Consider the following 25,725-nt stretch of genomic DNA (forward strand, 5'->3'; position numbering starts at 1 on the left):
AAAATTATAATGGCACACCAAATAATACGAAAAGTGGGGTGCGCATAAACCTGGAGTTAATGTTTTATAAATAAATCAAAACATGTTCCCCATTGTGCTCCAAGAACTGGCAGTATTTTTTTTTTAGCATGATTTTTGCAAAAATGTTATTGATGATTTAATACATATCTGAAAATGTCTGCATTTGTAAGTTTCTTTTTGCCGTGCAGATCCTAAATCAGGGGTGTCAAACGATCAGGCCCGTGAACAGGTTTTATGCGGACCGCGGGATGAGTTTACCAAGTATGACAATTAACCTGAACATTTTGAATGAAAGAAACTGCTGTTCTAAATGTGTCCACTAGATGTCCCAATAGCAATTCTTTGTAGATAATGCTACATATGTACAAATTAAACCACATGATGTTAGTACATCAGTCGAGGAAAATAAATAAATAAATGATAAATGGGTTATACTTGTATAGCGCTTTTCTACCTTCAAGGTACTCAAAGCGCTTTGACAGTATTTCCACATTCACCCATTCACACACACACTGATGGAGGGAGCTGCCATGCAAGGCGCTACCAGCACCCATCAGGTGCAAGGGTGAAGTGTCTTGCCCAAGGACACAACGGACATGACTAGGATGATAGAAGGTGGGGATTGAACCCCAGTAACCAGCAACCCTCCGATTGCTGGCACGGCCACTCTACCAACTTTGCCACGCCGTCCCCAAATGATCAAACTACATAAATAACATCCTGTAATTTGATTTTGATATACATTTTTTTATCTTGATAGATTGAAAATTAACACCAATGAGTTGACTGATGAACATTATCATATAATTTATTCAGAAAATATAAATAACGACAAATAAAGATAGAATAATATTAACCGCAACATGTAAGTGGGCGGCGTGGCGAAGTTGGTAGAGTGGCCGTGCCAGCAATCGGAGGGTTGCACACATGCTCTTTTATCGCAAACTCAGAAAACACTTGGCTCTCCAAGTACCACCATAGTGACTAACATTACTATACAGTAGCGTAGTAGGCCTAAATATTCATTAAAAACAAGGCAGACAAGTACATTCAATAATTTTGGCTACTGTAACATTACACGCAGTTTGAACAGTAACACTGTGTTGGAATATTTAACTAAGTTATTGTTTGGCGTACCACTAGTTTAGGGGTGTCCAAATTTTTTGACTGGGGGGCAGCATTGAGCTGAAAAAAAAATGGCAGGGGCCGAAAGCCGACTGCATGCAAAGTAACCATATATATGTGTGTGTGTTTACATATTATGTTGATATAATGGATATATTATTAATAATTATTATATTTTAACATTCAGAATATGTGAAAGTTCGACTCCTGCCTTGTATACTTTCGTGAATCAATCAGAAATATCCAGCAGCAGGCAAACATGGATAAGTGTGGAGAGAGTGTTTTGTATTTTTACCATCATGCCTTGCAATGGGTGTAAATTAGAATTTTTTTTATGGTAATGGGATGGGGTTTTTTATATTTTATAAAAAGTTCAGTGAGCAGGTTATGTTATGTGGGTTGACTTTTTGTGCTGGTTGAATTTTTTTTTTTTTGCCCCATGACTAGGAAAGGTTGTTTGGATTGAGTCATATAAGTTAATGTGCTTATGACATGAAGACTGTACACATCATGGCCACTGACCTGAGTTTCTTATCTTGTCCACAAGATGCTGAGAAATTGTCACCTGTCAGACACGTGGGTATTTAAATTTAATATGAAAAGAGACAAGTGGTAGAAAATTGATGGATGGATGAAAACATGCACCTGGGGATAGGTTGATTGGCAACACTAAATTGGCCCTGGTGTGTGAATGTGAGTGTGAATGTTGTCTGTCTATCTGTGTCGGCCCTGCGATGAAGTGGTGACTTGTCTAGGGTGTACCCCGCCTTCCGCCCGAATGCAGCTGGGATGGGCTCCAGCACCCTTCCGTGACCCCAAAAAATGGGACGGGCGGTAGAAAATGGATGGATGGATGAAAACATGCTGCACGGTCAAGTTGCTTAATGATATTGATCTCGTGCATGTGTTTGGACACCCCTGCACTAGATGGAGGCCGCATATTGCGCAATTATGGCGTTTTGTTTTTTTATGGTGGGTTTTTTTACCGTGCTTTACTGCAAATGAAAAAACTGTACCATTTTTAATTTAATTTTTTTTTTAGTTTTAACAGAGCTGCCAATACTTTTACCTTAAAATGGACGGCCTTTTTTTTTTACAGTGTAAAAAAAAACTATTTTCAGCAAACAAATGAGATGCATTCAAGTAAAACATTTAAAAAGTATGACATTTCATTAAATACAAGATCTCATTTGTGTCAAAACATTTTTAAGGGAATTAAAATGTAGCACACGAGTAATTTACTGTTATAGTTTGACAGCACTGATTTATATTCATACATATATCACTGTCACAAACCATTACTGATGGTTTGTGACAGTGATATGTATATATATATATATATATATATATATATATATATATATATATATATACTGATGTGAGCGCCCCGCAGTAGACTGCCTGTGCTTTTGTCTTATTAAATGCTTTAAAGACTGCTATTTTCAGCTGCATCACCGTTAGCAAGCTGTCTCTGCAAGCGACACAATACCGTTTGATGTTTTTTCCAAAGAACGTATTGTGAATCACTGAAATATTTGCGACGTTTCATTGTTCCGCTCTCTCTCGCTTCTAAACGCCGTCCTAAAGCAGTCCTCTGCAGCAGCGTCATTACAGCGTCAGCGTCCTCCGTAGGTGCCCATGTTCCACTTTGACTACCTGCCGACTGCGACTGAGCCCACGTGCTTCACTGCACCGTATATCCATAGCCGGCAGTTGCTGGCTCATGGACAAAGACTATTTATAATGGAGCTTTAGGAAGGAATTAGCAGGGTGAGGTATACCCGCAGCACCACTGTCTCGCTCTCACTCCTTTTTTGTCTCCCGTTTAGCTCACACGCCAGACAATTCCTTCATGGGCTTTGTGTTGGAGGAGCTGAATGACACCGCAAAGAGGAGCATCCAGCAGAACAAAGTCAATAACATGGCAGTGGTGTATGGGAAGGAAACCAGCATGTGGAAGGTAAAAATAAAATGCACAAAAACCAACAATCAGCCATTAATGCCACACCAACACAAGCTGCTCTTTGAATCCAGCAGACATGACACAAACAAACCACTACTCTCCTGGAAAATCTGTCTTGTTGTATTGTTGGCAACACGGTGGAACAGGGGTTAGTGCATGTGCCTCACAATACGAAGCTCCTGAGTAGTCCTGAGTTCAATCCCGGGCTCGGGATCGTTCTGTGTGGAGTTTGCATGTTCTCCCCGTGACTGCGTGGGTTCCCTCCGGGTACTCCGGCTTCCTCCCACCTCCAAAGACATGCATTGGCCCTAGTGTGTGAATGTTGTCTGTCTATCTGTGTTGGCCCTGCGATGAGGTGGCGACTTGTCCAGGGTGTACCCCGCCTTCCGCCCGAGTGCAGCTGAGATAGGCTCCAGCACCCCCCACGACCCCAAAAGGGACAAGCGGTAGAAAATGGATGGATGTATTGTTGGCTACCCTTGAGAAGGAACACCAACAAATAAGAGAGAAATGCTTTATAGTCATGAAAATGTCAAATCAAATCTAACAATGTCAATTTGATGTTGTTTTGCCCCTTTCTCACAATGCATCTTTTTCCACAAAAGCTTCAGGTAAGACTTTTTTTTTTTTTTTTTTATGATATACACTACCGTTCAAAAGTTTGGGGTCACATTGAAATGTCCTTATTTTTGAAAGAAAAGCACTGTACTTTTCGATAAAGACAACTTTAAACTAGTCTTAACTTTAAAGAAATACACTCTATACATTGCTAATGTGGTAAATGACTATTCTAGCTGCAAATGTCTGGTTTTTGGTGCAATATCTACATAGGTGTATAGAGGCCCATTTCCAGAAACTATCACTCCAGTGTTCTAATGGTACAATGTGTTTGCTCATTGGCTCAGAAGGCTAATTGATGATTAGAAAACCCTTGTGCAATCATGTTCACACATTTGAAAACAGTTTAGCTCGTTACAGAAGCTACAAAACTGACCTTCCTTTGAGCAGATTGAGTTTCTGAAGCATCACACTTGTGGGGTCAATTAAACGCTCAAAATGGCCAGAAAAAGAGAACTTTCATCTGAAACTCGACAGTCTATTCTTGTTCTTAAAAATGAAGGTTATTCCACAAAATTGTTTGGGTGACCCCAAACTTTTGAACGGTAGTGTACATTGTTGTTGTTTTATAACGATCCATGCATGAATACAGTCCTGCTGATAAATGAGTTTTATATATTTGTTCCAGTGTGTTTCTGTATGTACAGCAGATCCCAGTAAATTCACAGATTGTTTTGAAAAAAAATGTTTTCTCCCAACATGTTTTATTCACCCCAAGTCGGTAATGATGTATAGATACTTGTCAAGTCCTAAAATGTACAGCATAATAATACCTGCATGATGCCTCCCGCTGTTTGCGACATCTACAAAGCAATTAGCTACCGGCTGCCACCTACTGATATGGAAGAGTATTACACGGTTACTCTGCCGAGCTCTAGACAGCACCGACACTCAACAACAACACATCATTTGCAGACTAAAATTACTGGTTTGCAAAAAATATTTTTAACCCAAATAAGTAAAATTAGATAATCTCCCACGGCACACCAGACTGTATCCCACGGCACACTAGTGTGCCGCGGCACAGTGGTTGAAAAACACTGCTATATAGCAACATAAACTGGTTACCTCTCTGTGATCCACTGACTCTCCATTGTTACCTGACTTTTATTTACATGTATTTACAAGTTAGAATGTTTGAAAAAATATATATAAAAAAAACATCTGTTCTTGTTTCTCATAAGGATAATGAATAATAGGCAAAATTCCCCCCCAAAAAGTGCAGTTTCCCTAAAGTGTAAAAAATAGACATTTTTAAGGACTTCTCTTAACGTACTATTTGTACCTCGCTATTATGCAAGAACCTGTTCTCTTAGGAATTTAATTAGATGTATCTACTGAGAAACATATTTGACTACTTTTAAATGATGAAGCCCTAACCACTCAGAAAATTGTGGTTAAATGTGATTTGTTTTGTTTCTATTGCATGCTTGCATGATTGTGGTGTAAATGTTGTTTATCGAGGAGACACAGTGACACCAATGCTGCTAGAAAATATAATATAGTGCTTAGGTAGTTCACATTGTATATATACTTATACTAATCTCTTACTGGCGGGGAAAATCCCCACAGAAAAAACTGATCGATAGCTCCTGCCTGTAGTTATACAGCAGGGGGGGGGGATTAACTGTCTGGGGGGGTTGTAGTGCAGGTGAAAGGATGCAGTGAGCTCCTTAGCAACAGTCACTGGTGTCAAGCTGAAATGTTTTAATGAAAGAAACAGCTGTTCTAAATGTGTCCTTGTGTCTTTGTAGATGATGCTACATATGTACAAAATAAACCACATGATGTTAGTACATCAGTCGAGGAAAATTATCAAACTACATAAATAACATACTGTAATTTGATTTTGATATCATTTTTTTAATCTTGATAGATTGAAAATTAACACCAATGAGTTGACTGATGAACATTATCACATAATTTATTAAGAAAATATAAATAACGACAAATAAAGTATATATTCTATTAACCGCAAAAGGTAATTGTAAAATAATTTCTAGAGATGTCCGATAATGGCTTTTTTGCCGATATCCGATATTGTCCAAGTCTTAATTACCGATTCCGATATCAACCGATACCAATATATACAGTCGTGGAATTAACACATTATTATGCCTAATTTTGTTGTGATGCCCCGCTGGATGCATTAAACAATGTAACAAGGTTTTCCAAAATAAATCAACTCAAGTTACGGAAAAAAATGCCAACATGGCACTGCCATATTTATTATTGAAGTCACAAAGTGCATTATTTTTTTCAACATGCCTCAAAACAGCCGCTTGGAATTTGGGACATGCTCTCCCTGAGAGAGCATGAGGAGGTTGAGGTGGTTGGGGGGGGGGGGGTTGGTTTAGGTGGGGGGGTAGCGGAGGGTGTATATTGTAGCGTCCCGAAAGAGTTTGTGCTGCAAGGGGTTCTGGGTATTTGTTCTGTTGTGTTTATGTTGTGTTACGGTGCGGATGTTCTCCCGAAATGTGTTTGTCATTTTTGTTTGGTGTGGGTTCACAGTGTGGAGCATATTTGTAACACTGTTCAAGTTGTTTATACGGCTACCTTTAATGTGACCTGTATGGCTGTTGACCAAGTATGCCTAACACTCACTTGTGTGTGTGAAAAGCTGTAGATAATATGTGGTTGGGCCGGCACGCAAAGGCAGTGCCTTTAAGGTTTATCGGCGCTCTGTACTTGTCCATGTACACAGCGGCGTTTTTAAAAGTCCTAAATTTTACTTTTTGAAACCGATACCGATAATTTTGAAACCGATAATTTCCAATATTAAATTTTAAAGCATTTATCGGCCGATAATATCGGCAGTCCGATATTATCGGACATCCCTAATAATTTCAGTACAATTTCAGGATATGCGTGTTCTATTTTTAAACAAAGAAAACAAACAAGTTGTCTTTATTTTTAAGTTATCATGCTGTGATTTTACCAATCCGGCCCACTTGGGAGTAGATTTTTCTCCATGTGGCCGCCGATCTAAAATGAGTTTGACACCCCTGCACTAGTGCATACACTAAACTGGATTCCATTGATTTAGTTTTTATTAATTACAGCAAATTTCTTTTCAGCCTCGTCTTTTAAATGCCCTGTGCTCTTTCAAACACAAAGCATTCTTCGAAAGTGTTGGAATAGCAAAGAAGGAAACAAAGGCGCAGCTCTGCGCAAGGACAAGTCACAATTAGTTAGATCAAAAGTGTTGTGCAGAGATATTGCTGGCTTTGTGCTGTAAACTCACTTTTATAGCACATCAAGTATTTCAGTGCTTTGAAAAGGGCAACAAGCTATTCACTAGGTAGTCAGTGTTTTGCGGGTGAATCGGATCCTTACAAAAAAGGAATTTTAAACCATGGAAGTGTTTTTTTCCTGAAAAAGTAATTTTCAGTTTTTTACAGCATGCCTTGGTATCACGACACAACTTATCATCACTTGATTGATTATGTGTCTGTCAGTCCTTGTCTCCCCGTGGTCTTGGTGACAGTCCAATCTGCATCCGCACACTTTACACTCATGCAGAATGATGGGCTTCTGGCGTCACTTTTGATGGCTTCATAAACATCAAAAGTCACAAAACCCTGCACACATACTCATGCCATTAGATTAGAAAGTATGACCAAACATTTTACTAGGGGTGTCCCGATACAACTTTTTCACTTCCGATTCCATAGCCGATATTGGAACCTTGTCTATTGGCCGATGCTTATTTTGATTCGATACGATATCAGCACGAATCATACATACTTTTATTATTTTGTAGTGTGCCGTGTTAGAAAATGTTTGATCAAGTGAAATTATTGTAGACATGAATAATAGTGACCTGTTTATTGTTATATTGTTAACCGCCTGGAATGGCTATTTTTAGATTAAAGTGGAGTGATATTTTTTTTTCCGGTGACGACACACTATTTACCGTAATTTCCGGACTATAAGCCGCTACTTTTTCCCCTCGTTCTGGTCCCTGCGGCTTATACAAGGGTGCGGCTTATTTACGGCCTGTTCTTCTCCGACACAGACGAAGAGGATTTCGGTGGTTTTAGTACGCAGGAGGAAGACGATGACACAATGATTAAAGACTGACTTTTCATATACCGGTAGGCTGGTTATTTTGATAACGTACAGGTGAGCACTTTGTATTACTTTGCACCGTTGTATTATTTGTACTCTGCACGAATGCTGTTCGCCATGTCAAAGATGTGAAAGTTTGATTGAATGATTGAAAGATTTATTGTTAATAAATGGGACGCTTTGCGTTCCCAAACAGTCATCTCTGTCCCGACAATCCCCTCCGTGGTAGCAGGAACCCCTATATACTACGGTAATTACACATCAAAACCCTGCGGCTTATAGTCGGGTGCGGCTTATATATGGAGCAATCTGTATGTTCCCCTAAATTTAGCTGGTGCGGCTTATAGTCAGGTGCGGCTTATAGTCCGGAAATTACGGTAAGTTAAGCTCACGACTCAGTAAGTTGAATGATGCGTACACGTTTGTTACTGGATACTTTCTGATTACTTTCTAATTACAGGTAGAGGAAATAATTGATTTTTAAATGCATCGCAAATCGGACCTGGTCGATTACAAAATTGATTAGCATACGTCAATAAACGATGATTTATTTATTTATTGCAAATAATGTAATGAAGACAGTTCTAAAATGTGTCTGACTGGAGCAAGCCACCTCACTGAGAGATCAGACCAGCTCCTTTATTTTAGGGCACCTATGTTCCAGTTTTACACACGTTCCTGAACTTAATAAATGTAGGTCAACTGTTTTGTGTTCCTTTTGCTGCAAGTGATAAACGCTTATTTAGTGAAACAAAAAGAAATGTAAAACCGCATCAATATATATCATACTTGCCAACACTCCCGATTTTCCCGGGAGACTCTCGAATTTCAGTGCCCCTCCCGAAAATCTCCAGAGGCAACCATTCTCCCGAATTTCTCCCGATTTCCACCCGGTCAACAATATTGGGGGCGTGCCTTAAAGGCACTGTCTACAACCTGTCGTCACGTCCGCTTTTCCTCCGTACAAATGGCGTTCACATAATATATGCGGCTTTTACACACACATAAGTGAATGCAAGGCATACTTGATCAACAGCCCTACAAGTCACACTGAGGGTTGCCGTATAAACAACTTTAACACTGTTACAAATATGCGCCACACTGTGAACCCACACCAAACAAGAATGACTAACACATTTCGGGAGAACATCCGCACCGTAACACAACATAAACACAACAGAACAAATACCCAGAACCCCTTGCAGCACTAACTCTTCCGGGACGCTACAATATACACCCCCCGCTACCACCAAACCCCGCCCCCCCCAACCCCGCCCACCTCAACCCCAACATCTCAACCCGCCCCCTCCCCCCCATTTCCCGAATTCGGAGGTCTCAAGGTTGGCAAGTATGATATATATGAATTCACGATACATCAATAATCGATTTTTAATCGAATCGTAGCTACTGAATCATAATCAAATCGTGAGGTGGCCACAGATTTCCACCTCTAATTATAATGCATTTAAAAATATTTGAACGTTGTTTATATTGACAAATGTATTGTGTCATCGGACTGCTAAATTTTTCAATTAAGGACAACTATTACGTATGTCTGGCTTGTGTGCTTGGCTGTTGTGTAGCTGCGAGCAGCTTCTAGTAGTGTATACCCTACCATGTTTACATTTTGTAAATGACTTGACTAAAAGACAAAGACCAACATTGCGTACATCTTGGAGGACATTGTTACTGGCTGTCAGGCCATGCTGCGGGACTGTCGGAGCCTTACATCAGTAAGGTTAGATGCAAGCCTATATAATTACATTTTTTGCTGATATCTGAGCGGGACAACCTAACATTTCACTGCAGTATATCTGAAACGGCCACCGGAAGAGGTGCTTTAAGACATGACTCGCGAGCTAGCAGCTAAAGTCAAGCCGCTGTCTGCAGTATTTTAGCTACTTCTAAATCACTAATCCTCGCCTCCATGGCGACAAATAAAGTAAGTTTCTTACAAGTATCATCCCTGCAGGACGAGGAATAGCTAAACATGCTTCACTACACACCGTAGCTCACCGGAGTCAAAATGGAAACAAACGCCATTGGTGGATCTACACCTAACATCCACTGTAATGATACCAAGTATAGTAGCGTATCTAGTCGATACTACTATGATTATGTCGATATTTTTTGGCATCACAACATCTTCTTTCATTTTTTTAAAATGTACCGGTATATTATGTTTATAAACTGAGGAAATATGTCCCTGGACACATGAGGACTTTGAATATGACCAATGTATTTTCCTGTAACTACTTAGTATCGGATTGATACCCAAATTTGTGGTATCATCCAAAACTAATGTAAAGTATCAAACAACAAAAGAATAAGTGATTATTACATTTTAACAGAAGTGTAGATAGAACATGTTAAAAGTGAAAGTAAACAGATATTAACAGTAAATGAACAAGTAGATTAATAATTCATTTTCTACCACTTGTCCTTAATAATGTTGACAAAATAATAGAATGGAAAGTGACACAATATGTTACTGCATACGTCAGCAGGCTAATTAGGAGTCTTTGTTTGTTTACTTACTAATAAAAGACAAGTTGTCTTGTATGTTCACTATTTTATTCAAGGACAAACTTGCAATAAGAAACATATGTTTAATGTACCCTAAGATTTGTTGTTAAAATAAAGCCAATAATGCAATTTTTTGTGGTGCCCTTTATTTAGAAAAGTATCAAAAAGTACCGAAAAGTATCAAAATAATTTTAGCACCGGTACCAAAATATTGGTATCGGGACAACACTGTTACTAAACTGCCAGCAGACACTTGCAGAAATTTTATTTCCAATGAATGTACTGTATAATACATACTGACCCCAAATAAGATACATACTTTGATTTTTGATTGATTGAAACTTTTATTAGTAGATTGCACAGGTCAGTACATATTCCGTACAATTGACCACTAAATGGTAACACCCGAATCAGTTTTTCAACTTCTTTAAGTCGGGGTCCACGTAAATCAATTCTTTACCCTTACTCTCCCACACCAACCTTTTTATTTCCCTCTGTCCTGTCCATTAGGGTAAAGAAGGATTCCTGCAGATTCTCAACAAGTACATGGAGGTCCATGGTACGGTGTATTATGAGACCCAGAGGCCTCCTGAGGTCCCGGCCTTTGTGAAGAACCATGGCGTGTTGCCCCAGCAAGAACTGCAGCAGCTGCTCCGCAAAGCAAAGGTACCCGAGGAAGATGCTACCACATTTAATGTCCTGTTTTGAGTGAAATGAAACATATTTCACTGAGTCCTAATTAGAGGCAAAGCATTGTAGAATCTTATCGCTGTTCTCTCTTTGTGTTCCTCCACCTGCAGCTCTTCATCGGCTTTGGGTTTCCTTACGAAGGCCCCGCCCCATTGGAAGCGATAGCCAACGGGTGTGTTTTCCTGCAGCCAAAGTTTAACCCCCCTCACAGCTCGCTCAATCACAATTTCTTTAAAGGAAAGCCCACATCCAGAGAGGTAACTCCACCACAGGGGAAAAGGGCTAGAACACACAAACAAGGTATTAAAGGGGACCTATGATGAGTTTTGTCTTTTCTGACATATAAATGTTGCTCAAATTTTAAATACCCGTGTTAAACAATGTCAAAGCGTTAAATCTTAGGCTCCGCTTACATTGCACACCAAATCAGATTTTTTTGCCATCGGGTGACATAGATCGGACATTTTTTCCCCCGTCTAAACCAGGGATGTCCAAACTACGGCCATCACAAGTTTAACAAGACGATTGGCACGCGGCGTATTTTATGGTCAAAACCCCAGACTTTAATTGGGACTTGACCACAGCAACAATGTATATGAACCAATCCAAACAACTTTACCTACTCATGGTATAAATTAACTACAACCAACAAATACAGTCAACACACGCGCACATTACACACCTCCTGCTCATTGAACTTTGTGGACATTAAAAAAAAAGTTCAAGCACTATATATAATTTAAAATTACACTTATATAAATTCAGTACAGTACACTTTCTCCATTCTTCCCACATATATGTATATATGTGTATAAATATATACATATATTTATATATGTATGTATGTATATATATGTATATATTTATATATGTATGTATATATACTGTATATATGTATATGTATATATATATATGTGTGTGTGTATATATGTATATATATATATATATATATATATATATATATATATATATATATATATATATATATATATATATATATATATATATATATATGTATGTGTATATATGTATGTATATATATGTATATATGTATGTATATACACTACCGTTCAAAAGTTTGGGGTCACCCAAACAATTTTGTGGAATAGCCTTCATTTCTAAGAACAAGAATAGACGGTCGCGTTTCAGATGAAAGTTCTCTTTTTCTGGCCATTTTGAGCGTTTAATTGACCCCACAAATGTGATGCTCCAGAAACTCAATCTGCTCAAAGGAAGGTCAGTTTTGTAGCTTCTGTAACGAGCTAAACTGTTTTCAGATGTGTGAACATGATTGCACAAGGGTTTTCTAATCATCAATTAGCCTTCTGAGCCAATGAGCAAACACATTGTACCATTAGAACACTGGAGTGATAGTTGCTGGAAATGGGCCTCTATACACCTATGTAGATATTGCACCAAAAACCAGACATTTGCAGCTAGAATAGTCATTTACCACATTAGCAATGTATAGAGTTTACTTCTTTAAAGTTAAGACTAGTTTAAAGTTATCTTCATTGAAAAATAGTATAGTAGTGTATATATGTGTATATGTATATATATGTATGTATATGTATATATACTGTATATGTATGTATATATATATATATATATATATATATATGTATATGTATTTATGTATATGTATGTACATGTGTATATATATATATATATATATGTGTGTGTGTGTGTATATATATATACATGTGTGTGTGTGTGTGAATAAAATGTGTGTATATAAGTGTGTATATATACACGTGTGTGTGTATTTATATATATATATATATATATATATATATATATATATATATATACATATATATATATATATATATATATATATATGTGTGTGTGTGTGTGTGTGTGTGTGTGTGTGTGTGTGTGTGTGTGTATATGTGTATATATATGTGAATGTTTATTTATGTGTATATATATACACATATGTGTGTGTGTGTGTATACATATGTGTGTGTGTGTGTACATATATTTATATGTACATATATATGTATATATATATATATCTATGTGTATGTATGTATGTATATATATGTCTGATAAAGTTCACATTTTACTTGCAGTGTGAACAGTCACCTGGAAAAAATCTGATTTCGAAAAAAATCTGATTAGGGCCACTTTGGCCTGCAGTCTAAACGTAGTCATACGGTACAATATTTTTGTGTGAGCATGCACGCCGTTTTGGATGTATCTGTGCAGTTTGGCTACGGTGTGACATCACTGTGAGGTGGACGTACTTATTTAGAAGTCAAGCTCTCTCTCAGCCAGAGGGGGAGGAGCTCTGCTTCAGGCTATAAGGACACACAAAAAGAGGTAAGATAAAGTATTATTTTCATCTAATCTTGGCATGTGCATAGCAACACAGACTGATAAAAGCAGTGTTTTTTATGCACTGAGTCAATCGCAGAGAGTGCAGGTGTACCTAATGTTGTGGCCGGGTGAATCTATACACCGTTTATGTAGTCTATTTTTGACCATTTCAGAAAAAAAATTGCGGCAACAACTTAATATGTATATTCAAACGGTATACATTTTCTAAAGATAGATTATGATACTTTTGTAGAGGCTTGGGCGTAGTTTAATTTGGACTCTAGGAATGCCTCCAGAATTGAACGTCTTGCAGACACTCCCAAAAAACAGGTAATAAAAGTGACTCTAGAGCAAAATTTACACCAAAACATATCCATATCTATTATAAAGGTAGATAAAAAATCATCACAGGTCTCCTTTAAATAAACATGAAAAGCGAGAGCATGGAGCCTTTGTGTTTCGTTGTATTGTGCAGGTGTCCTCCCAGAATCCGTACGCAGAGCAGTACATTGGCAGTCCTCACGTAATGACCGTGGACTACAACAACGCGGTGGAGTTTGAAGCCGCCATCAAAAAGATTATTCGAACCAAGGTACCTCCGCCGTCCAGAAACCAGAAGAAAAGCTTTTATTTTCGAGAGATTTTAGAATCCTCGACCATTGACACTTTATATCCATGCAGTCTTTAAAGCAAACTGATATTTCTTTGTCATCGTCTGCATTCTCACCCTCGTTCTCCTCATTGATTTGCTATTAAGTTGTCATTCATGTTAAAACGCCACCCTTTTGTCTTCACTGTCAGACCACTGAGAGTCCCTCGCACAAAATGCTCCTCTCCTGCCACTATGTGCACCAAACACAAATAGGATTGAAGATAGTTTTGAGAAGATGAAATTCCTTGAATCAGCCATGTCAGCCCACTGAGTCCAAACTGCACATTATGGCCATTATCTACAAACCACACACACACACACATTCTTGTATTTGTCATCTTCTTGAGACCTCCGAATAATGCCTCTCTTTAGGACCACCCTTTCTAGAATATAAAGATTTGTGTTTACAACATTAATAATAAATACAAACTATGTAAATATAAAAAAGCTAGTTGTGAAAAATGAGTTGGAATTTCACAAGAAATAGGTCACAATTTCACAAGAAAAACTTCAAATGTTGGCAGTTTTATAATAGAAGTCGTAATTTTACTCAACGCAAGTCAAAATTTTACAAGAAAAATTTTACATTTGTGCAGTATTATTATAAAAGTTGGAATTTTACTCGATGACAATCGTAATTTTAGAAGAAAAGCTCAACATTTTGGAAATGTTATGAAAAGAGTCGTAATCTTACTCGACAAAAGTTACAATTTTATAAGAAAACTGTAAAATGTTGGCACTATTATAATAATAATTGGAATTTCACTTGGCAAAAATATGACAAAAGTCATCATTTTACTCCAAAAATATCACTATTTTACAAGAACAAAAAAATTGCCAATATTGTGATAAAGGTCTGAATTTTTGTATGACAACTGTCACCATTTTGCATTAAAAGTAATAATTTTACATGAAAAAGTACTAATTTTATGAGAAAATATTGCAATATTACAGAAACAGAAAGAATATGAGAAATTGTTCCCAATTTTATAAGAAAAAAGTCGACACATAGTGAGAAAAAGACTGATTTTAGTTGTTTTTTTTGTTGTTGGTTTTTTTTTTTTGTAATTTGTTTTTAATCTGCATTATTTACTTCAAGTTATTACAATATGTCTCCATATACATATTTATCTATTTTTTTAAATTAATTTTGGCCAAAGGGGGCACATTTCAATTTCTTACACACACTTGTTATTTCATGTGTTGACCAGAGGGGGGGGGGGGGACTTTTAAAACCGACACACAGTCAATTTGAAAAATCCCTCCTTTTTGGGACCACCCTCATTTTCATAGATTTCACCACCCAGGTGCAATTGAGACATTCTCTATTAGATGCAATGGTTTTCCTTTTTGGGATTTCGGTCCTAACTTGTTCACCAGTCCTCATATGAAAGGTATTTTTCCTTGTTGATGTCTCAAGAAGGGTAGGAATACAAGAACACACACACACACACACACACACATGTGGTCAGTGAAGCAGGAAGAAGCAATCTCTTGCTGTTTGACAAGTCATCATGTTCCAATAAATCCTTCTTTCTGTCTTAAATCGAATGGACCTGGATGTTTTTTTAAAAGTTGTATGAAAGTAGATGAGCGCCACATGCTTCATGGCTTCTTTTCCTAACAGGAAAATGAACGGTTCATACTGTTCTTGCAACAGTCCGATTATTCACCCACTCATAATACCGAAGTTGATTTGCTGCTAATTGGGCAAATAAAGCATGTTGAGCAAGGCAGGCATGCAAAAATGGATCCGCCATTATTCAGCGCCGCTTTTACTGCGAGGTCATTTGCTAAAATTCTCCACCGATCACGAAGAGATGGGCAGAAAAAGTGCTTTTGAATATGGAACGTATGCAAAAAATAATAATAATAAGTGAGTGTTGTGTTTTTGTGGACCAGGTGGAGCCATACCTGCCTCACGAGTACACGTGTGAGGGCATGCTGGAGAGAGTGCACGCTTACATACAACATCAGGTGGGGGGCTGCACACCTGCTTCATCCATATGAACACTGATGAACCATGCGGAGTTATTTATTCACATCAATACAAATATTTTACACTTGTGTGTGTGTCTCTGAACACACACACACAGCACGGACACTAAAAAGAGTCAGATTTGTATGTGCTGTGTCCCTGGAAAACAAGCCCTTAAAGCAAATACCGTGCTTAAAAATGTATTTTACCCAACAGGTGCTCTAAATCGGGGGTGTCAAACGTTTTTGAATGAAAGAAACCGCTGTTCTAAATGTGTCCACTAGATGTCGCAATAGCAATTCTTTGTACAAACGTTTGTATATTTGTAGATGATGCTACATATGTAAAAAAAAAAAAAAAAAGAAAGAAAGAAACCACATGATGTTAGTGCACCAGTCGAGGAAAATGAGCAAACTACATAAATAACATCCTGTAATTTGATTTTGATATTATTTTTTTATCTTGATAGATTGAAAATTAACACCAATGAGTTGACTGATGAACATTGTCACATAATCTATTCAGAAAGTATAAATAACGACAAATAAAGACAATACTATTAACCACAACATGTAAGTGTTAAAAAATAAATAAACACGACATTACGATTTGGACATTTTCAGAATGTGCTTTTTCTATTTTTAAACAAAGAAAACAAACTGAAGTTGTCCTTATTTTTAGGTTATCGTGCCGTGATTTTACCAGTCCGGGCCACTTGGGTGTAGAGTTTCCTCCATGTGGCCCCCGATCTAATATTAGTTTGACACCCCTGCTCTAAATTAACAGCATCTGTACCAACGAACGAGATTTCTCTATAGAATCTCCTCTCTGGTCAACAAAAGCACCTTGAGGATTCTAGCAGGAACTCTCGTTCAACCCTTTTTCGATTACGCATGCACCTCCTGGTACCCTAGCACCTCCAAAACCCTCAAATCTAAACTCCAAACATCCCAGAACAAGCTAGTCAGGTTACTTCTAGACCTCCACCCCAGATCCCACCTTACTCCTACCCACTTTTTCAAAGTGGGCTGGCTCAGGGTGGAGGACAGAGTAAAACAACTTGCACTGAGCCTAGTCTATAAAATCCACTACACCTCCCTGATACCGAAGTACACGTCAAACTACTTCCTTAACGTAAATGACCGCCATAACCACCCACTAACCACGTTAAACCCAGATTCCGATCTAACAAAGGTCTTAACTCATTCTCTTTCTATGCCACAACAATGTTAAATGCGCTCCCAACAGGTGTAAAAGAAAGGGCATCTCTATCCTCCTTCAAAACCGCACTAAAAGTACACCTCCAGGCAACTTCAACCCTAAACTAACACCCTCCCCGGATTGTTAATAATCAAATGTAAACAATCAAATGTAGATACTTTTTCTTATGCCTTCTGATCTCTCTCTCTCTCTCTCTCTCTCTCTCCTCTCTCTCTCTCTCTCTCTCTCTCCTCTCTCTCTCTCTCTCTCTCTCTCTCTCCTCTCTCTCTCTCTCTCTCTCTCTCTCTCTCTCTCTCTCTCTCTCTCTCTCTCCTCTCTCTCTCTCTCTCTCTCTATGTCCACTACTTGCTGTACATATCCTACCAAGTCAGACCTACACTGTTTCAATGTCCATTTCTCTGTTCTCAATTGTTGATGACTGAAGTGATGATAACAACCAAACATAACCCCCCGCCCCCCTCCACATCCCACACCCCGGGTTGTAAATAATGTAAATAATTCAATGTATATACTCTGATGATTATCTTGTGTGATGACTGTATTATGATGATAGTATATATCTGATAGTATATATCTGTATCATGAATCAATTTAAGTGGACCCCGACTTTGAAAAACTTATTCGGGTGTTACCATTTAGTGGTCAATTGTACGGAATATGTACTTCACTGTGCAACCTACTAATAAAAGTCTCAAGCAATCATTCAATCAAACATAAAGAAATTTGGAAAAAATCCGTAGAAAATGCGTGTGAATGCTGGAAAGTCCAACTAAAATGGATAGAGTCAGGTAACAAAAAGTAAGATTTGTCTGTGTATTTTTGCAAAATGAGCTGCAAAAGCTAGCAGTTGGCATGCAAAAGTGTACCATGTACCAAGATATAATTACGGGGCTTATACCTGCAAAATTAGCCTAAACTAAACTAAATAACCCTTTTGACTTTGGAACGGTTTGAATTGTTCCAGAAATGTGGACGTACTAACACTTTTCAATAGGTAAGTGTTGCAGAACAGTGGGGAAACTGTGAGGTTTGGGGGTTTTTTTATATTAAAAAATAGAAAAGACTGCGTGTCCTGAACAAGTGGAATGTTTTGATGGTGGAATTGTTGAAATCGATGGAAAAACAGGATTTTTTTTTTACTTTGAAAACTGTTGCATGACGAGGCTGAACTTTTTTGTGTTTATGCTTGCAGCCCCGCCTCCACCCACAGTGACAAAGACAGCAAATGACTGACAAGAGTGTTCACTCTGTGTATTTCGTTATGCCACAGCATGCCTGTGTCATTTATCCTTCAATGAATTACCCTCGCAGGAGTTTATATACAAGAACTTTGTGTGTTTGTGAGCAACATAGTTCCAAAAGTTATGGGCTGAATTGGATGAAACTTTAAGGAACTGTCCGAAATAGGATAAAGAACAAGCGACTAGATGTTGTTATTGTTTTAAAGGATTTTGCTCTCTCCGATTGCTTTATCAATACATGTTTAGTTTTACACCAAAAAACAGAAGTATATTACTATGTATTGATTATGATGTCAAATTATAGTTATTTACTCAGCAGATACCTTTTTTTTAGTGGTTGAATGTTATCCTTGAAACATTTCTGACTACTCAGAGACACCCAATGAGCTGGCTCAGGTGGTTTAATCCAGTGTTTTTCAACCACTGTGCCGCGGCACACTAGTGTGCCGTGAGATACAGTCTGGTGTGCCGTGGGAGAGGATCTAATTTCACCTATTTGGGTTAAAAATATTTTTTGCAAATCACTAATTATAGTCTGAAAATGATGTGTTGTTGTTGAGTGTCGGTGCTGTCTAGAGCTCGGCAGAGTAACCGTGTAATACTCTTCCATATCAGTAGGTGGCAGCCGGTAGCTAATTGCTTTGTAGATGTCGAAAACAGCGAATTCGAAGGTCTCAAGGTTGGCAAGTATGCTTATTAAACATGTCTAGTTTGTTTACTATTGTGTGCTTAGCTGTTTTACCTTTTAACTTAAGTACAACACATTTACAACTTACACTCAGATGTTAACTGGATGTCCATCTTTGCACAAGTCAACAAACTGCAGGACTGCTTGTATGAGCGCCTTACATCGGAGAATTCAGATGCAAGCCGATACAATACGATATTTTTTGCGGATATTGGACCTATATCGGTATCAGATCGGTTTTGGTTAGCGTTTAAGGCATTCAAATCGCCGTCATGTGTGAACAAAGATTTTCTAGATGAAAAACTTTTTTTCCTGGGGACATTTGAGCAAATACACTCCATACAATGAAGTACAATGCTCTCCATTAAAAAATGTTATTACCTATAAACCCTGAAACAACATAAGTTTAAAAATGATTTGACACATATTGACTCAAACCTTTCCCCCGCAGGACTTCTGTGCCTCGCAGCCTTTCTTCATCCCCGCCAACCTGACCAGACGAGGGTCTGCCAGCAGCTCTCCAGAACCCTTGTCTGTGTTCCTGCCCAATTCCACAGCCAACATATCTGTTCCACCCGCCTGGCCCCCCTCTCAGCGCCCTGCGGGTCCTGGTGTCGCAGGAGGGGGAGTCGTGTGTGGACGCTTGCAGAACCCACAACTTAATCTGTGAACCTGCTCACTTTGCCTTCATTAACAACAAGGAGGCACTCCTCAGGTATGCCAGACATGTTGCGTTCTTCAACATGTGCATCTATAATATAAACCCACTGTAGTGCATCATATAGATGAATGATACATCCTGTTTTTGGCCACCGGAAAAGTTTTTTCGGCCGAAAGGCTTTTATACCGTGACAACACTGCCGAAACCGAATGTTACGATTAGAGATGTCCGATAATATCGGACTGCCAATATTATCGGCCGATAAAAGCTTTAAAATGTGATATCGGAAATTATCGGTATCGGTTTCAAAAAGTAAAATGTATGAATTTTAAAACGCCACTGTACTGAGTGGTACACGGACGTACGGAGAAATACAGAGCCCCAATAAACCTTAAAGGCACTGCCTTTGCATGCCGGCACAGTCACATAATATCTACGGCTTTTCACAAACAAGTGAATGCAAGGCATACTTGGTCAAGAGCCATACAGGTCACACTTAAGGTGACGTATAAACAACTTTAACACTGTTACAAATATGCGCCACACTGTGAACCCACACCAAACAAGAATGACAAACACATTTCGGGAGAACATCCGCACTGTAACACAACATAAACACAACAGAACAAACACCCAGAACCCCTTGCAGCACTAACTCTTCCGGGACGCTACAATATCTACCCCCTACCCCCCTAACCCCGCGCACCTCAACCTCCTCATGCTCTCTCAGGGAGAGCGTGTCCCAAATTCCAAGCTGCTGTTTTGAGGCATGTTAAAAAAAAAAAAGCACTTTGTGACTTCAATAATAAATATGGCAGGGCCATGTTGGCATTTTTTTTCCATTACTTGAGTTGATTTATTTTGGAAAACCTTGTTACATTTTTTAATGCATCCAGCGGGGCATCACAACAAAATTAGGCATAATAATGTGTTAATTCCATGACTGTATATATCGGTATCGGTTGATATCGGAATCGGTAATTAAGAGTTGGACAATATCGGAATATCGTATACGGCAAAAAAGCCATTATCGGACATCTCTAATTTACAGTAACAACATAATGCCGGACACTTCAATTAAAAAAAGACAGTGGAATCCATACAACTACCATAAATTAAGGCTGCAACTAACGACTAATTTGATAGTCAGCTCGTAGTGTTGTCCCGATACCAATATTTTAGTACCGGTACCAAAATGTATTTTGATACTTTTCGGTAATTTTCTAAATAAGGGGGACCACAAAAAATTGCATTATTGACTTTATTTTAACCAAAAAATCTTACGGTACATTCAACATATGTTTATTATTGCAATTGAAGAACAATTTTGTCCTTAAATAAAATAGTGAACATACAAGACAACTTGTCTTAAACAAACAAAGACTCCTAATTTGTCTGCTGACGTATGCCGTAACATATTGTGTCATTTATCATTCTATTATGTAAAAAATTATGAGGGACAAGCTGTAAAAAGTGAAGTGAATTATATTTATATAGCGCTTTTCTCTAGTGACTCAAAGCGCTTTACATAGTGAAACCCAATATCTAAGTTACATTTAAACCAGTGTGGGTGACACCGGGAGCATGTGGGTAAAGTGTCTTGCCCAAGGACACAACGGCAGTGACTAGGATGGCGGAAGCGGGGATCGAACCTGGAACCCTCAAGTTGCTGGCACGGCCACTTTACCAACCGAGCTATACCGCTCGGTTGGATTATTAATCTACTTGTTCATTTACTGTTAATATCTGCTTACTTTCTCTTTGAACATGTTCTATCTACACTTCTGTTAAAATGTAATAATCACTTATTCTTCTGTTGTTTGATACTTTACATTAGTTTTGAATGATATCCTTAAATTTAGGTATCGATCCAAAACCAAGTAGTTACAGGATCATACATTGGTCATATTCAAAGTCCTCATGTGTCCAGGGACATATTTCCTGAGTTTATAAACATAATATACATTTTTTTCCATAACTTGAGTTGATTTATTTTGGAAAACCTTGTTACATTGTTTAATGCATCCAGCGGGGCATCACAACAAAGTTTGGTATAATAATGTGTTAATTCCACGACTGTATATATCGGTATCAATTGATATCGGAATCTGTAATAAAGAGTTGGACAATATCGGAATATCGGATATCGGCAAAAAAGCCATTATCGGACATCTTTACTCACAAGCCCACCTTTTTTGGTTCTGTGTGTTTCCCAAGGCTGGACGTGCAGTGCGAGGTCCTGGACTACGAGATGAACCACGTCCTCCCGGCCTTCTCCGTGCTGCGTCGCGAGTGCGGACTCCAACGGGAGCCGCTGCTGTTCAGCTGCGCGGGACAGTCGCCCAAGTACCGCCGCCTTTGCCCCTGCAGGGACTTCCGGCGCGGGCAGGTGGCGCTGTGCGGGGGCTGCCTCTGACGCGGGGGGGGGGGGGGGCACGGTGTGACGGCACAAAGGGGCGAGGTAATGATGTGTGAGTGGTGGCCATGATGCACTATGCATGGATTTATGGATTGACAGCGGGGCTGCCATAGTGTTATAACTACGACAGCTGCGCTGCGTTGCCAGATGCAAAGCGGCGTGCAGCCTGCCCCCCGGAGGACACTCGGGGAGCGCAGGCTTCCATTTTGGCAAGCGTTAGCGGGGAGAAGAGCCGGCGGTGTCATTCTTTCAGACGTGCGGACGCAGGGGAGGCGAGCGCAGTTCAATATCCAATCTCCTCTCGGCGCATGCACAAAAGGGAAGACGGACAAGCGGGTTATCGCCCTCCCGCTTCTCCCCTCCCCCGTTCCCCCCCAGTCTATCGGCAGAGACATTTATCAGACCGAGTCGGAGGGCGACGTCGGTCAATGCAATCATCGGTGGTCACAAAAGGCAGGAAGGAAGCGCACAATAAAAGGCTGCAAAATTATTTTTCAACGATGAAGCTCTCAGACGCTCAAGTGGATTTTTTTTCAAAGTCCTTCGGGCTTCGTGACCATAAAAATAAAAAGATCAAAGAATTGTGGTGTCTTTTTATTGCCCGGGCTTTTCTTTTCACCGGGATCCTTTTGATCTCGGAAGAAGGCGACGATTTATCTGATTCAAACCTGCGAGCACGCCTATTCAAGCCCTGATGGATGTGGAAACATCAACGCCCCCTTTTTCACACACGGCTTGCTGTGGATGTTTTTATATTGGCCACACCATTTCTCACCCCAAGTCCACTTTCATACAAAAACCACTGTTCGAATCCCCCAGCACCGTGACGGTCTTCTTAACCCTTCAGCAACCCTCGGGCCCAAAACTGGAATTACATGTGTTATAATTGTTTAGGTTGAAGATTAGAGGTCATTAGCATGCTAACACCTAGCATCTGTCAAGTACCAAGTAACTCTGATGTGTACGGCTGTAAAAGTGGCTAAGAAATTTGGCATGCTAACATATTAACTTTAAAATGCCAACAGTAACCGTGTCAAGTACCGAGTCATATGACTGTACGGCTGTAAATTTAGCTGAAAAAGTTAACGTGTTAATGTTCGCATGCTAACAGTTAGCATGTGTCAAGTGTACCAAGCTATATGACTCTGACATGTACGGCTGTAAAAGTGTCTAAAAAAGTTGGCATGCTAACATATTAACATTAACATGCCAACAGCAACCGTGTCAAGTACCGAGTTATATGACTGTACGGCTGTAAATTTAGCTGAAAAAGTTAGTGTGTTAATGTTAGCATGCTAACAGTTAGCATGTGTCAAGTACCAAGTTATATGACTCTGACATGTACGGCTGTAAAATTGGCTAAAAAAGTTGGCATACTAACATTAACATTAACATGTCAACAGTTACCAAGTCAAGTACCGAGTTATATGACTGTACGGCTGTAAATTTAGCTGAAAAAGTTAACATGTTAATGTTAGCAAGCTAACAGTTAGCATGTGTCAAGTGTACCAAGTAATCAGTGGCGTGCCGTCACTAGAGGCAGGGGAGGCGGGGCCTCACCTGCCGTCATGGAAAGAAAAAAAATGGAAAAAGAAAAAAATAATAATTAAATTGTTATATGTATCCAGTGATTATACTTGTCAGGTGTATTTATAACGACATGGCTTCCCACACTTGAAAAGGAAGGACTCGATGAGGCTCAGGATTTCACTCGTATTTCAGTTTATTAACTGGAATCTTGGAAGGTGAAAAACCTTTAAACACACAAGAATAAAAGCTTTTAAATAAAATACAGCATTTTGCAACAAACAAAGTAAGTACATTAACTCAGGTATTTTATAAAGGTAAGTACATTTTTAACATTAATTAATACACATTAACCAGCATTTCACTTAACTTAATTAACTTAGATTAATAAGGTAAATTAGGCATTAAATAAACAGAAATATAGTTCACATGTTAGAACCATCTACTTTTAAAGCAACGTGTTTTACCTTAAGTTTTAGCCTAAATTATTTTATACAGACTTTAGACATGAATTTCTACAACAAGTTTAACTTGACACTTCTCTATTAATTCATATGAAATCAAGCATTTTAAACCAATATTACTGTAGTTTTTAACATAAACACTTTTAACAGAAATACTATTTTTATACATGAATTAAATGTTTTACTTTGCCTTTTAATAAAGCAAAATCCACTCTCTATATTAATATACTTCAAATTACATTTACAAGGCTTTAAGCGCCCTAATTGCCCATTTCTTGTCTCTACAAGTAAAACAAATATTTGTGGTGAATAAGATAAAGAAAAGAAACAAAATAAGCACCAATTGTACCTTATTTAACAGTTCAATTATCTAAATAAACATTCTTCTGAAGTTGAGCTCTGCCATCAATCACAGCGCATAAACTTCAACAGTCGGATCATGATTAAACAGTCCAGTGGAAAGAGGTGAGCTCACCGGTAGTCCGTTTGGTTTGAGTCCTTTTTCCCATGCGTTTGTGAAGTGCTTTCGTGGTTTTAGTGATCGTCTCTGTCTCTCAGCTCCGTCCTGCACACTGAATGAAACGGGTGCATTTGTTTGCTTTGTCCTGTCTGCGCTGCTCATCAGTCTGATTGCGCTCACCTGCTGGAGAGCGCACCTGGTGAGGCGCGCCGCGGAGCAGCGCTTCTGCTGTGACGCGCATGCAGCGCTTCTGCTGTGACGCGCATGCAGCAGCACAGCCGCTGTCACACACACACCTTCAGCCGCACCTCCAGGCAGATCGCCGCAACACCTCCCACTCGATCTTTGCAGTGTAACCTGGAAAGATCGCACCTCTCAGGCGAGCTGGTCTCCCCTGACCTGATCCTCCGCCGGGATGAGGACGACAAGGCGTCGGACGTCTCGATGCAGTATGGTGCCCTGGAAGTCCTTCTCCTTAGACCTGGACTCTTTAACGACAGGGTTTGGAGTCTTCACCTGAACGCACCCACTTGGAGAGACTTTCACGTGGACATCTCGGACAATGCCTTTGGGATCTGCGTTCACACTGACAACTCTTGCTAGCTTGAACTGACCCCTCAGTGCATTTTGGTCGCAGAGCCACACTATGTCTCCAATGGCAGCATTTCTTTCAGCAGTATGCCATTTACTGCGGATGAACAGGTTTGGACCTGCGAGTTGGCTCCAGGACTTCCAAAAGTAGCTGACTTGCATTTTAATCTCTTGCAGCCTTTTGAAGGGGTAAGTTGTGTAGTCGAATGTTTTGAAATCTCCACTTTGTGTGGCTCGACCAAGCAACAGGGTGTTTGGAGTGATGTATTGGATGCCGTCCTCACGGCACTGGACTCTAGCGTCGATAGGCCTTTCGTTGGCAAGGTTGGCGGCCAGCTTGAGTACAGTCAGGAATTCACTGAAGGCAAGGCCTTCTCCTCTACCAAGGCTTTGTAGAGCTCTTTTGGTGATCTTGACAGCAGCTTCGGCGGCACCATTTCGGTGAGGTGAATCGGCTGGAAGGATTCTCCACATCCAGTCGGTCCCA

General features: G+C 39.3%; 1 protein-coding gene across 1 annotated transcript in view; it reads left to right on the forward strand.

Annotated features, from left to right (window-relative positions):
* Nucleotides 1-22,771, forward strand: part of LOC133634058 (alpha-1,6-mannosylglycoprotein 6-beta-N-acetylglucosaminyltransferase B-like) — a 274,128-nt gene extending 251,357 nt beyond the window's left edge. Inside the window, 8 exon segments of the mRNA XM_062027016.1 lie at nt 2,976-3,106; nt 10,835-10,990; nt 11,125-11,271; nt 13,812-13,928; nt 15,891-15,965; nt 19,568-19,699; nt 19,701-19,831; nt 21,995-22,771. Of these exon segments, the coding sequence (XP_061883000.1) occupies nt 2,976-3,106; nt 10,835-10,990; nt 11,125-11,271; nt 13,812-13,928; nt 15,891-15,965; nt 19,568-19,699; nt 19,701-19,831; nt 21,995-22,193 (1,088 nt within the window). The 3' untranslated portion in view covers nt 22,194-22,771.
* Nucleotides 22,772-25,725: the final 2,954 nt, after the last annotated feature.

The sequence above is a fragment of the Entelurus aequoreus genome, linkage group LG18 (genome assembly GCF_033978785.1).
Source record: "Entelurus aequoreus isolate RoL-2023_Sb linkage group LG18, RoL_Eaeq_v1.1, whole genome shotgun sequence".
In the NCBI taxonomy this organism is placed as follows: Eukaryota; Metazoa; Chordata; class Actinopteri; order Syngnathiformes; family Syngnathidae; genus Entelurus; species Entelurus aequoreus.